This window comes from Carlito syrichta, unplaced genomic scaffold, assembly GCF_000164805.1.
Source record: "Carlito syrichta isolate Samal-C Ts95f unplaced genomic scaffold, Tarsius_syrichta-2.0.1 Scaffold63326, whole genome shotgun sequence".
Classification (NCBI taxonomy): domain Eukaryota; kingdom Metazoa; phylum Chordata; class Mammalia; order Primates; family Tarsiidae; genus Carlito; species Carlito syrichta.
This window is the reverse complement of record NW_007007422.1, coordinates 89,955-104,090: the sequence shown is the minus strand read 5'-3', so window position 1 is coordinate 104,090 and position 14,136 is coordinate 89,955. Positions and strand designations below refer to the sequence as shown.

General features: G+C 45.6%; 2 protein-coding genes across 3 annotated transcripts; one reads left to right on the top strand and one right to left on the bottom strand.

The window, feature by feature from the left end:
* Positions 1-713: 713 nt before the first annotated feature.
* CD3D (CD3d molecule) lies at positions 714-4,122 on the bottom strand. 2 transcript variants are annotated; one of them, XM_008050875.1, is made up of 5 exons: positions 3,934-4,122; positions 2,119-2,337; positions 1,444-1,575; positions 1,086-1,129; positions 714-866 (listed from the first exon to the last, which is right to left on the bottom strand). In XM_008050875.1, exons 1-5 carry the CDS (start codon positions 3,986-3,988, stop codon positions 801-803), a joined length of 516 nt encoding a protein of 171 aa, XP_008049066.1. In that variant the 5' UTR covers positions 3,989-4,122; the 3' UTR covers positions 714-800. The 2 variants fall into 2 exon arrangements, with proteins under 2 accessions (XP_008049066.1, XP_008049073.1); XM_008050882.1 differs by lacking the exon at positions 1,444-1,575.
* Positions 4,123-5,486: 1,364 nt separating this feature from the next.
* Positions 5,487-14,124, top strand: CD3G (CD3g molecule). Its single transcript, XM_008050864.1, has 6 exons — positions 5,487-5,538; positions 10,061-10,084; positions 10,570-10,797; positions 11,675-11,806; positions 13,524-13,567; positions 14,059-14,124. Exons 1-6 carry the CDS (start codon positions 5,487-5,489, stop codon positions 14,122-14,124), a joined length of 546 nt encoding a protein of 181 aa, XP_008049055.1.
* Positions 14,125-14,136: the final 12 nt, after the last annotated feature.

Below are 14,136 nucleotides of genomic sequence, written 5' to 3'. Positions count from 1 at the left end.
GGGAAGGGGAGGAGAGGGAAGGGAAGGGAAAGGAAAGGAAGGGAAGGGAAGGGGAGGAGAGGGAAGGGAAGGGAGAAAAGAAAAAGAAAAAAATCTTCCCAACTCCTGTTCTCAAACTCCTGCTTTCTAGATGGAGAGGGATAACATGTTGTAATAAAAGGTTTCTGATTTCAGTTTATCATACAGAAGGCAAGAGCAAGCCAGGGGCAGGTCCTGGGGAAAGGCAGATAAAGGGGCTTAAACCGAGACGTCCTCACAGCTAGTAGCAACTGCTCAACAGGGCCACAGAGCTGAGGCCAGCTCCTTAGCAATGGGACTTTGCTACACACCCTCTGAGTCGTGGTGAGAAGTGCATCCCAGGGCCCCTTGATGTCTCTACCACCCCCACTCATGATGTCATGGAAACTTCTATGTGTTTGGGTTCCTGTGGCACAGCCTGCCCTTGGCTGTGGTGAGGCAGCTAAAACCCTAGAAGAGTTGTGGTAGGGGACTGGAGTAACAAGTAGCTATGAGAGTGTGATGGAGTAGACCCTTCACCCAGTGATCTTAGCAACTAGAAACACCGGTGGGCCAGGACATGGTGAAAGACCACGTGGGGCAGAAAAAGGGAAGAGATGAAAGAAGGATCCAGCTGGCCAGGGAGAGCAAGGTCCCGGCCAAGTCAGAACAACTCCCACCCCTTGCCCAGAAGCCTTGAAACATCCAGGCAGCTGCTGAGTGAAAGAAGGTATTTTATTGGCTGAGAAAATAGGAAAGGTACAGTTGATGATTGAAGCTTCTAGAAGCCATCAATCCCAAGTTCACTTGTTCCGAGGCCAGTTCCCTCCAAGACGGCTGTACTGAGCATCATCCCGATCTCGGAGGGGCTAAGAGAGGAGAAGGAAGAACAATCAGAAGGTAGGGTCAAACTCTTCTGGGAAGAGCCTCAGTAGGCCCCAAAGAAAACTACTGCCTGACCTCTCCAGTCACCCCCAGCAAAGAATTTTCCACTAAGACCCTTCAAACATGAACACAACACCCAGTGTCAGCCTCTCTATCTCCATTCACTCCTCCCCACTCCTCACCTCCTTCCCCTCAGGACTCACCTGATAGACCTGGTCATTCCTCAACAGAGCTTGCGTGTCCGCAGCTAGAAGAACCAGAGAAAGAATCATAAGCAGCCTAGGAGGATGGGACAGTGAGACCCCATAAATACTGCAGGGGGACTGCAACTGGTCATATCCTCCCACACCCTCAGAAGTCTACATGAGCAATATGGGCATACAAGTTATCTCAAGAATTGGTTGTAGGAGTCCTCAAGAGACTGTAGGAGCGACTCCCAGATGAGACTGAACCTGAACATACCACCAGCCCCAGCCCCATTCCTTAGCTGGTGCATGAGCTCATTGGTTAACTCTCTCTCTCTCTCTCTCTCTCTCTCTCTCTCACTGCCCTCCCACTAACCTCCAGAAAGCCTTCCAGTGTCGTGTCCAGCAAAGCAGTAGACTCCCAAAGCAAGAAGCAGAGTGGCAATGACATCAGTGATGATAATGCCAGCTAGGGTGGCTAGGTTCAGATCCACACAGTTCTGGCACACTAAGGTGGGTGGGAGGAGAGAGGAGAGATAGAGAGACTTTAAGATCAGGGAACTATCTCTGTTTCCTAGAGTAGTCCTAGGATCTCTCATGCCAAAACCCAAACTTTAGTAAGATCCTGGGAGAAAAGCCTGGCTACGGCCTTGCCACATCTCCCTCCATCCTTCATCCCAAGGAATCTCTGAGGAGAGCCAAGAAGTAATCTCAGCTTTGTGGGACTTTAAACAAGGTGGTGGGCCAAACCACTATCCCAGCCAAGGCTGCTCTGTCATGCTTTGTTAAGTTCTCTCTCCCAGTTTGAAGGCCCCCAAATCTGGCTTTGTACCATTACAAGAGGAGTGATGCCAATGTGTTTAGAGAACAAATGGGTTCACCATAGCCCCCTGTAGTAAAAAAGTTCTCACATCCAGGGCAATCCCTTCAGATCCCCTCCCACTGTGGGAGCTTTTCTGTCCTAAATAAATCCTACTTTCTCCAAAAAAAAAAAGTTATCATATCCAAAGGCCCCATTTATTCTAACCCAAAGGGTCCAGGAATCACCTACTTCGATAATACACTTGCACAGTAGATAATTTTTTGTCTTTTGTATCTGTCCCACTACACCTATACATTCCTCGTGGGTCCAGGATGCGTTTTCCCAAGTCCATCCTTGTATTGTTTAAGCTCAGCGTTCCCATCGTTCCCTCTACCCACGTGATGCTGGTATTGCAATTCACAAACACTCTGTCCTCAAGTTCCTCCACAGGTATCTGGAAGGGGCTCACTAAGGGGGGAAAATACCACAATTAGAGACAGCTCTTTGATCTGCACCAGGCCCTGGTTCTTCGGAGGTTCATACTTGAGAAACACCACTTTCCTAGACTAGGGCAGTTTGTGGTATCTATTGAGAGATAGAGAAGTCACAAGAAAAAGCGTTCAGGAAATCCCCCCCAAAACTGCAGAGACCAGGAAGGACACAAGGATGCAGTACAAGAAGAGGACAGGTCCTGAGGGACTTGGTACAAACAGGAAACCTCAGAGCTAGGTTGATTCAAGAATCTTCCTGGAAACGAGTTAAGACCATTGATGAGAAGTAGGGGAGGATAGAAAACTGAAACACCCAAGAAATATGGAAAGGCAGAAGAACATTCCTCAGTTGGAGGTGTCTGCATCTTTCAAGAAAACTTCTAATTCTACTTCCCAGCCACCTACAACACTCTCACTTCAACTTCTTGTCCTCATCTCTCCACATTACTCCCGCTCCAACAACCAAGAGAATGGCACTCTCACTACAGAAGCCTTACCCATGCTGCTATAAATTTCTAGCCCAGTGGTCCAGAAATTGACCTGGGGAAATCTCATGTACAGATTTTTAGTTGTTTTGCCCTTGGTTAAACAGAAAAAAATTTTTTTTTTTTACTAAATCTGTTCCTTGAACTCCACATGAGTCAAGTCTTAGGGAGAATTTAAGGGCAGGAGGTGAACAGAGTGCCCTTCTAGATCCACTGAATTGCTTTGACAGCCTGAGAGCATCTCCACAAGCCACAGAAGCATTGGAATCTATACCTCCAAACCCAAGGAAAAGTGGAATCTGCATTCTCCCTGAGCTTCACACACAGTCACCAATTTGGATACAAGAGCACCTTCTAGATAACCCCCAAAAAGCTACTTCTCATGCCTCCAACACCGGTCAGAAAGGTATTCATGTGTACTCAGGGAGAGGCAAACACCCTCAGTACAACAAATGCTTCACATACTATGCTCATGCCTTCCTTGGGGATCTGTTTCCAGTGGAAATCCTAGGTACGCCAGTGCAGCTGACTATTAGGTGACCATTGAACCCAGTTTGCTTGGAATTGAGGGGATTTCTGATATGTGAAACTTGGAAGTTTTAAAACTGAAACTGGCCAACTGGGATGAGTTGAAATCCTACTAACAATGTAATAACCCCCCAAATCGGCCCTCCCTCCTTTTCTCTTAAAACATTCCCATGAGTGCTAGCACATGGCTCCAGGGGGTGGCATAATCACAGCCAAACAAGCATAAGTCCAGATCCCAGAATCCACCAGTCCTGGAAGGAGCAGCACACATAGCTCTGTTCCCATTACCAGCTACAGGTTTGGGCATATACATACTGAACCGTTTCCTACAGATGTCTGGCCCAGACCTCCAGGAAGACATTCAAGGCCTACATGCACACCTGACTGGGGTTGGTCAAAGCCAAGAGCCTGTTCCTCAGACCCTGTGCTATATCCCAACCCTGCACTACTGATACTCTGGGGTGCCTGGTAGAGTTGAGAAGCACTTTCAAGTAGGCCTCATTCCCAGTGGCAATGCCCCTCTCAGATCCCCTCTCCCCACCCACCTGGAGTAGCCTTACCTTGGGGGAGAAGGATAGCCAGTATTAGGCCAGCTAGAAACCTACTGTGTTCCATCTCCCAGGGGAATTCATCCAGTAGATAAAGCCAGATCACCGAACTATCAGCCAGAGTGAGATCTGCCCTCCCCTAACTGACTTATGGGTACCGGAAAAAGAGTGAGAGAGGAAGTAGAAGATGTCTGCTTCTCTGCTTTCTGCTGTTGATGATGGGAGACTGTCAGGATGGGGGCAGGCCAGGGGTGGGCTAGAAAATAAGCTGGTGCAAATTGCTCTTTATCTGAGCAGGGGGCTGGCAGAAAATTGGGAAAAGTTGCCTAAAGAATCCCTATTGACAACAAAACTACATTTATTCACCACCAAAAAACGGCCACCTCTCAAAGCCCCTTGAGAGAAGCCATTGGTCCCATCACACAAGCCATAGCAGCTAAGTTTCTCCTGGAAGCTGGTCTTTCTCAGGACCTTTCACTGGGCACTCAGTCAGCCTGAGATACCAGCCTGGGACACCAGCTTCTTGCAGATGGGAGGTTGGGCTTTAGAGTCCCCCAACCAGAGATTTGAATCCTGGCTCCAATACTGCCTACCCATGGGGCCTGGGACAATCATGGAATTTTTCAGCATCTGATTTCCTCAGTATCACCATAAGGATTCTAACTAAATGTTTGCATGGTGCCTAACACATCTTATGTGCTCAATAAGAGTAGTTATTAATAACAACATAACTGACTCGCAGGCAGTATGGAGTAGCCACAGGAGACAAATTGACTTTTTCTCCTGTGACCTATGATGATTCAAAACTCTTCACACTGCTGCAGTGAAACTGCCTTTTACCTGAGGACAGAGTCATAAGATACACTGCTATGTCTTATGCCTGGCACATATGAGAGCTCTCTAAATTGTATTGACTCCCTGACTGACTGGTTGAGGGAGACAGGGGCCTGAGATCCTGGACACTCAGTCCAGGCCCTGGCCCCTGAAAATGTGCTGGCCTGTCTTCTTGAAATTTTTCCACCTACTCCCTTCCAGGCAGGTAGTACCTCTTTGATGATCTCAAAAGAATAGTGAAAAATGTTCTGACGGAAGACCTGGGCTGAGGTGGTTTTCCATTCGGACTCCGGCCTCAAGCACCTGAGAGTCCTGCCTAAATTCATTCATTATAGCAACAACTAGCAACAGACAACTGGCTGAAATCCTAGCAATAACCGGAGGCAGGGATATTTATCTCCTCATGAAGAAAGGAACCAAGGATCATCTCCTATCCAGAATCCAGAGTGGTTCTCTGTGCAAGACAAGTCCCTGGGTAGGAATCCAGCTCTCCCCTCCCACCACCTCTGCTCTCCACCCCTTAACAGAAAAACAAGAGGCACCTGCACCCACAACCCTGCAGAGGCCCCTGCTGCCCACACTCACAGCAGAGGGTGGAGGCTTTGGGCTCTTGCCTTCTCAATAGGGCCCCAGCCTGAAGGGTGCTGGGTGGAGCCTGTGTAGCTGCCGCACAGGTTGGCGGGCTGCTAAGGGCTGTTCTGCGCTTCTGCGGGGGAAAGACAGAGACTGACATGGAGCAGGGGAAGGGTCTGGCGGGCCTCATCCTGGCTGTCCTTCTTCAAGGTAAGGGCCTGCCAGAGGTCTGGCAGTCTGGGGAAGGGCTCAAGAGAAGAGGCCATCACTGGGAGGACAGGAATATTGAGATCTTTAACCTTGAGTCTACCTCTGCTGTCACCTTAGAGTTCAAAGAAGGAAGGGCAAAAATGGAACTTCTTAACATTCTCTGCTAGACAGAAGCAGTGTCCCGTGGAAGAGATGGGGTTCTTCTCATCTCTGAGAAATCAAAACAAGTACTTAACTGGCTAGAAAGAAGAATATGCGGCTGCCATTTTAGGTTCAAATGTAGCCCAAAAGGGATTGGCCAGGAAACTGAAAGCAAACATATGTATTCCCTAAGTCAGAGCTTGAGTTAGCAGTGGGGCTATGAAGCAATCATTGGCTCAGTTGGTCAGTTAGTCAACTGACCAACAAATATGGGTGAGACCCTAATACGTGACAGGCCAGGAGGAAATAAAAATGAATAAAAAAAACTTTGGGCAGGGAAAAATGGCTCATGCCTATAGTGCTAGCACTTTGGAAGGCTGAGGTGGAAAGATTGCTTGAACCCAGGAGTTTGAGACCAGCCTGGGCAACATAGCAAGACCTCATCTCTACAAAAAATCAAAAAAATTAGCCCAGCATTGTAGCACACATCCAGAGTACCAGGTACTCAGGAGGCTGACACAGGAGGATTGCTTGAGCCCAGGAGTTGGAGGACGCAGTGAGTCATGACCATGCCACTGCACTCCAGCCTGGGCAACAGAGTGAGACCCTGACTCAAAAAAACAAAAAGAATAAAAAGTTCACCGAAACCATGTTGTAAAAAAAAAAAAAAAGAATAAAAATTCATGCTCTGAAGAGCTCATAGTCTAATTGGAGAGATTCAGTTCTAATGTTGCCAGACTTAGTGTAAGGTACCATATAGAATGCATATAGAACACAAATATTCTGTTGGGAAATAAACTGGGTTGACAACTAGAGTCTGGACACATTGAGGAAAGTTAAAACCATGGAAGTTATTGAAATCACAAAGTACTAGAAGAGGGGACTGAGGATGGAACAGTGAGGACACCAACTTTTAAGGGGCAGTTAGAGAAGAAAACATTTCAGGACAAAAATAAAATAATGGCCAAAGAGCTGGGATAATCAGAAAAGTACAATACCATGGAAACCAAGGGAGTAGAGAACTTCTAGAAGGAGAGGATTATCAAAAATATAAAATGCTAAAGAGACTATACTAATATAAAAACATAATTAAAAGTTTAAATCTGTGAGATATAGAAAATTAAGGTCATGGGGACTTTAGAACAGTTTTGGTGGAGTAGAATGAGTAAAAGCCAAATAAGCCAAATTCCCCCATTCACTCAACAAATAAAGCAGAAGACGAAGGTCAGAAAGTGTAGACTATTTCTTAAAGAAATTTGGATGAGAAGAGAGAAGAGAGTGAGTTATAGGTAGAGCAGAAAATAGAATCTAAAAGGAAATGTTAGCTGGGCTCAGTGGCTCAGCCTGTAATCCCGCGCTTTGGGAGGCTGAGGTGAGTGGATTGCCTGAGCCCGCGGGTTCGAGACCTGCCTGGGCAACTTGGCGAGACCTCATCTCTACAATAAATAAATTTAAAAAATCAGCTGGGCATGGTAACACGTGCCTGTAATTCCGGCTACTTGGAAGGCTGAGGTGAAAGGATCGCTGGAGCCCAGCGGGTCGAGGCTCCGGTGTCTGGGAGCGGCCACTGCACTCCAGTCTGGGCGACAGAGTGAGACTCCAACTCAAAAAAATAAAAATAAAAATAAATAAAGCAAAAAAATTAAATAAAATTAAAATAAAATAAAAGTAAATGTTTTTGAGGGTCAGAGAAACTTGAGCACATTTTAAGGCTAAAACAGATGGTGAGTAGAAAAATGTCATGGAGTTGATGTTGGAAGGATGGAGTCTAGAGCAGGGTCAAGGGTCCAGAGGGGAAGGCAACATTACTCTTTGAGACTAGAAGAAAGGAAGTGCAAATGGTCTGGCCACAAAGAGGCTTGTAAATGGATAGTAAACTAAAAGAGAAAGGGCCATAATAGCATCTGTGTTCCCAAAAAGCTAGGTGGAGGTAATGCTCCCCGTTGAAACTAAGATAAGTGATGGCCAAGTGGGAGACATGAAGAGGGGAGTGAGAGTTCAGAGTTATTTCTGAGGGAAATGGGAAGAGTCAGCTAAAGGTTTCATAAGCTGAGGGGCAGGACTGAGAGCCTGAAAAGAGTGGAAAGAGCCCTGGTTTGAGCAACAGAAAACCTGAACTCTGGGTCCAGCTTGGCCACCGGTGAGCTGTGTACACTTGAACATTGCCTCTGCCATCTGGAAGTTCTCACACCAGTCAGTCTAGAAATTGTCTGCATGAGCTCTCAAGTCCTAAAAGGAAACAGCACTCAAATAGGCAAAATTAAAATATGTCAACAACTAATTTGATCTTTTCTGCAGATTCTGAGTTAGAACAAGGGGTCTCTTTGTCTTCCCAAGGTGAACAGGTGTCCAGGAAGAAGGGCTAGGAGAAATTCATTTAACTTTCTTGCTTTTTTTCCCCCATTCACTCAACAAATAAAGCTCCTACCATGTTCTAGGCACATCACTGGGTACTATTCATAAACAGTTCAACCCTGCATGAGGTTCTAACACAGTTGACTCCTTCTAATTATTTCCATCATACTTTGACTCATGACCACCTCCCTCTATCGCACTCTACCTCTAGCCATACTACCTCCCTAACCATTTTTCTTATTTGTATCTTATTCAGGAAAAGACCCAGGATGCCTTTCTCTGTCTGGTAAATTACTACTTATTTTTCAAGGCCCAGCCAAATGTCACCTCCTCTATTAAACTTTCCTATACCCTTGCCCTTGGGGCAAAATAAATAGTTTCTACCTCCTTTCATATGCATTCATATAAGTACTAAGAGATAATTTATAAATTCTATTACATTATTACATATGTATTTTTTCCACTTTATTGTAAATGCTTTGGAAGCAGCAACTGATTCTTCATATCTCCACCCTTTTCTTTTATAATGACTGATCATGTTATATCATAATAGTGCCCAGTAAATGTTTTGACTAAATCCAGTTGAATTGAATTTCGGTGTTAGGTCTTTACAATATGTCTACCATGCAACTCCACTACTCTAAGTCTTGAGATCGATTTGAGAACTAATTGAATAGCTAACTCCCCTAATATATTTAGGGTTTCTATAAGAAGTGGATCACCAAGGCCGAAGACTTTATAAGTAACTCAGCTCTAAAAGGTTTTGGCTACTGCACACACACTCCTTGCCAAGGAGTAGCTAAAGGAGCAGAACATTCTGGACTGAATAGGCAATACCTTTACATATATTGCAATACAGTTCTGATGCTAACTATCACCCCCTCTTGAGTTAGTGTCAAATCCCACAGGCTAAGGGCATAGTCCCCAACAAGACTGTCCTCACTTTAAATGCCAACTACAAGTTCAAGGGTCCACAGACCACTCACACTTCTGACAAACTGACTACAAATTCTAAAGGTTCCCATAAACCAGTCCCCTCATGTTTGACAATAGTTCTTACTACAGTTTTTTAAAAATAAAAAGTCAAATTAAGACCAGCTAGATGAAAAGACACATAAGGGAAGGTCTGGGAGGGTTTCAAACACAGAGCTTCCATACCCTCTCCCTGTGAAATCAGAACACATCGCTCTCCCAGTACATTGATGAGTTTACCAACCAGAACGGTCTACCAAGTTTTTATTAAGGTATCTTTACACAAGCATGGTTGATTGACTCATTAGTACTTGACCAAACTCAATTTCTAGACCCCTCTACTCCTGGGACTGATATCACTGACCTCAAAGTCCCAATCCTCTAACCATGTTGTTGTTTTTGACCAGCACCATCTTGAGTCATATCCTTAGCATAAATGCAGGTGTGTTCAAAGGGCCCACCACAAGTAACAAATGCAATCCCATCACTTATGAAATTCCAAGGGTTAGAAACTCCTTCCCAGAAAACCAGGACAAAGACCAGACAAATTATTTATTATCACCTTGAATTTGATTTGGTGACTTAAGCTACAATCCAGGGTAGTATGTATCACTTCTTTTGTTTTTTTTGTTTTTTTTTTTTGAGTTGGAGTCTCACTCTTTGTCACCCAGGCTGGAGTGTAGTGGCACACTCACAGCCACCCCAGTGTCGACCTACTGGGCTCAGGTGATCCTTCTGCCTCAGCCTTCCAAGTAGCCGGAACTACAGGCACACACTACCACACCCAGCTAATTTTTTGATTTACTGTAGAGAACAGGTCTCACCAAGTTGCCCAGGCTGGTCATGAATCCCTGGGCTCAGGCAATCCTCTTGCCTCAGCCTCCCAAAGTGATGGGATTACAGACTTGAGCCACCGTGACCAACCCAGTAGGTATCACTCCTATGGATTAGGGTCTCTCTTGATCTTGGCCTCAAATGACCATAAGAATACCCCAGAGCATCTGAAAAATTCCATGTCCAGCTGATCCTCTCTCTCTCTCTTTTATCTTTGCAGGTACTTTGGCTCAGGCACAAAAAGGTAGGAGAAATGGCTTTTTTATATCCTCAGACTCTGAGAAAATCCATGGAAATATGGCTTCCTACAATAGTGGTCATACAGGAGCGAACAGTTTAGGAAGGATGAAATGATGAGTGGTAACTGATGTCTCCATTGTCAACAAAATCAGTAGCCTGCCATGACCTGCTCTGGGCAGCTCTCCTATACTTCAGCATTTAATTTTCTGGTGCTGGCAGGAGAAACAGAACCATGGCAGCCAGGGTCGCCTGAAAGTGTGACCCATGAACCAGCAGCATTGGTGTCACCATGGAGCATGCTACCAATGCAAAATCTCCCTTCCCCAGAACTACTGAACAGAAACTGAAATTCTAACACGATCCATATGTGATTCGTGTGCGCATTAAAGTCTGAGAAACACTGCTCTAATGACCTTCTCCAGGTACCCTATGGCAGGGGGAATTTCACAGACAAGATCCCTAACAGAGCCACGACTTCTCCCTTTTCAGGAAAACATGGCATTGAAGTGAATGACAATCGAGAAGATGGCTCAGTACTTCTAACCTGTAATTTGAACGAGAAAGATGTCAATATCACTTGGTTTAAAGATAGGAAGATGTATTTAACTACAAGTAAAAATACATTGAACTTGGGAAGTAGTACCAAGGACCCTCGAGGGATATATCAGTGTAAAGGACAACAAAAGAAGTCAGAACCACTCCAGATGTATTATAGAAGTACGTAATCCATTCTGGTTTGTCTGTTATGAAATTGCTGTTCTGGTGAGCTTACTGTCTGGGGTGAAGGTGGAAATATGTGCTAAATAGTGATGTAATCGACAGTTCTCTTTTTTTTTTCTCTCTCTCTCTCACTCTTTTATTTTTTTCCTGTCGCCCAGGCTGGAGTGCAGTGGCTCGCTCACGGCCACCACAGGCTTGACCTGCTGGGCTCAGGCGACCCCTCCGCCTCAGCCGTCCAAGTAGCTGGAACTACAGACACACACCACCACACCCGGCTAGTTTTTGTGACTTATTGTAGAGACTAGGTCTCATCGAGTTGCCCAGGCTTGTCTCAAACCCCTGGGCTCAGGCAGTCCTCTCGCCTCAGCCTCTCAAAGTGCTGGGATTACAGCCAGTTCTCTTAATCTCAGCTTGCCTCTTTTTAAACATTATAAGCCTATTCCCTCAGCTTCTTGAGAAAGCATAGCGAGTCCTGTAAAGCCTTGTCTACCTCTGGGTGGGATCCATGTATTAGAGCAATTCAGTAACTTCTGTAAACGGAGTTTGGAGGGGCAGGGGAGACAGAGGCAATTACACAGTGAGCACAGCAATGAGTGGAGTACCATGGTGCATAAAGAAGGGAATCTGTCTTCCTTCTGTTCCACATGGTACCTGGTAGTAAGACTACTTGGGCATTCCCAAAACTCCTGGGGGACTGAGGAACATCAAGACGCACTGAGGTCTTGGTCCAAGTATCTTCCCTTGCCATACCACCCACAGAGGGAGGAGGCTGTTGCCCGAACAGAGGCATTATTGCTGTTAGGCAGGAGAGAAAGGTCCAGGAAGAACAACTTTCACATCCTGAAGGAGGCTTGTCTCTCTTTTTCCCCCACAGTGTGTCAGAACTGCATTGAGCTCAACGCATCCACCATATCCGGCTTTGTCTTGGCTGAAATCATCAGCATTTTCTTCCTTTCTGTTGGTGTCTACTTCATTGCTGGGCAGGATGGAGTTCGCCAGTCAAGAGGTAAAAGAGTTCTTAGATGAGAGATGGGACTCCCCTGAGACCCTCAGCTTTCCTCCTACCAAAATAGACCCAGTATAAGATGTTGGCACATCTTGCTAATGTGCGTAGTTGGGGGAGGCTCTGTTTCTGTGAGGCAGTAGAAGAGTACTCTTGGTTTTACCACAACATGTTTACCTGTTTCTCTCTGATTTGTCCCTGTGCTTTTCTTTTTTTTTTTTTTGAGTTGGAATCTCATTCTGTCACCAGACTGGAGTGCAGTGGCCGCTCCCGGCCACTGCAGCCTCGACCTGCTGGGATCCGGTGATCCTTCCGCCTCAGCCTTCGGAGTAGCCAGAATTACAGGCGCACGCTACCACGCCCGGCTCATTTTTTGATTTATTGTAGAGATGAGGTCTCGCTGCCCAGGCGGGTCTCGAACCCGCGGGCTCAGGCAATCCACTCACCTCAGCCTCCCAAAGGCGCGAGATTACCGGCTGAGCCACCGAGCCTGGCCCCTGTGCTTTTTATTTTATTTTATCTTATTTTTGAGTAGTAGTCTTACTCTGTTGCCCAGACTGGAGTGCAGTGGCATGCTCATGGTCACTGCAGCCTCAACCCACTAGGTTCAGGTGATCCTTCCAAGTAACTGGAACCATAGGCAGGCACCACCATGCCCAGCTAGTATTTCTTGATTTATTGTAGAGACGAGATCTCACCAAGTTGCCCAGGCTGATCTCGAACCCCTGGGCTCAGTCAATCCTCTTGCCTCCACCTCCCAAAGTGCTGGGATTACAGGCATGAGCCACTGCACCTGCCCCCTGTGCTTTTTAAAAACTCTCTATTTCAAGTAAAACCTACATACAGAAAAGTGAATCACAAGCATACAGTTAAAAAATATTTGGGCTGGGCTCGGTGGCTCAGCCTGTAATCCCGAGCCTTTGGGAGGCTGAGGTGAGTGGATTGCCTGAGCCCGCGGGTTCAAGACCCGCCTGGACAGCGAGACCTCATCTCTGAAATAAATCAAAAAATGAACCGGGCGTGGTAGTGCATGCCTGTAATTCCGGCTACTCGGAAGGCTGAGGCGGAAGGATCCCCGGAGCCCAGGAGGCGAGGCTGCAGTGGCTGGGAGCGGCCACTGCACTCCAGTCTGGGCGACCGAGTGAGACTCCAACTCAAAAAAAAAAACATTTAACAAAGCAAACACACCCATGCATCCAGCACCCAATTTAAGAAAGAAAATATTACCAATTCCACAGAAACCCCTCTTGTGGTCACTTTCAGTCACTACCCATCCCCAAGAGTGAGCACTGTCTTGACTTCTAACAACAGGAATTAATTTTGCTTGTTTTTATTCTTTATGTAAATGGACTCACACAGTAAATCAATAGTAAGTAAGTTTTTATTCTTTATGTAAATGGACTCACACAGTAAATCAATAGTAAGTAAGTGACTTCTTTCACTTAACAATGTGCTTGGTCAGGCTCACTGGCTCAGCCTGTAATCCCAGCACTTTGGAAGGCCGAGGCGAGTGAATTGCCTGAGCCGTGGGTTTGAGACCAGACTGGGCAACTTGATGAGACCTCGTCTCTACAAAAAAAGTGCTTGTGAGATTTATCCATACTCTTGCATAGATGGTTCTTATTTTTATTTAGTATTCCATTGTATGAATATAACCCAATTTATTATTCATTCTACCTTGTGTGTGTGTGTGTGTGTGTGTTATTTATTTTTTGTACAGCTTCAGACAAGCAGACTCTGTTGCCTAATGACCAGCTCTACCAGGTAAGAGAATGAAAAATGGAAGAGACATTGCTGCAGCGGGTGGGGGTAAAATTTTTGGACTAGCGGCAAGTATTTGGAAGATACTATACAGATAAGAAACTCCTTACAGAATGCCAGATGATGGGATAGTTATCCTTGTGGGTAGAATAGATGAAATAAAAGAAGAGTTGAAAGAGATTGAGAATGAATAACAGTTGAAGAATACATTGAGAGAGAAATACAAAGAAATTATATACAAAGCCTCCATCACCTTGTTCTCTTTCCATTCTCAGAACTATGACGTATCCACTCCAAAATCTCACATAAAAAGCATTCAGTAGGGCTGGGTGCAGTGGCTCACACCTGTAATCTCAGCACCTTGGGAGGCCAAGGCAAGAGGATGACTTGAGCCCAGCAGTTTGAGATCTGCCTAGGAAATATAGAGAGACCTCATCTCTTATTAAAAAAAAAAAAATCAATGTATGACCTTATATCTGTGCTGTCCTTTTCAGCCCCTCAAGGATCGGGAAAATGATCAATACAGCCTCCTTCAAGGAAACCAACTGAGGAAGAATTGAGCTCAGAACTCA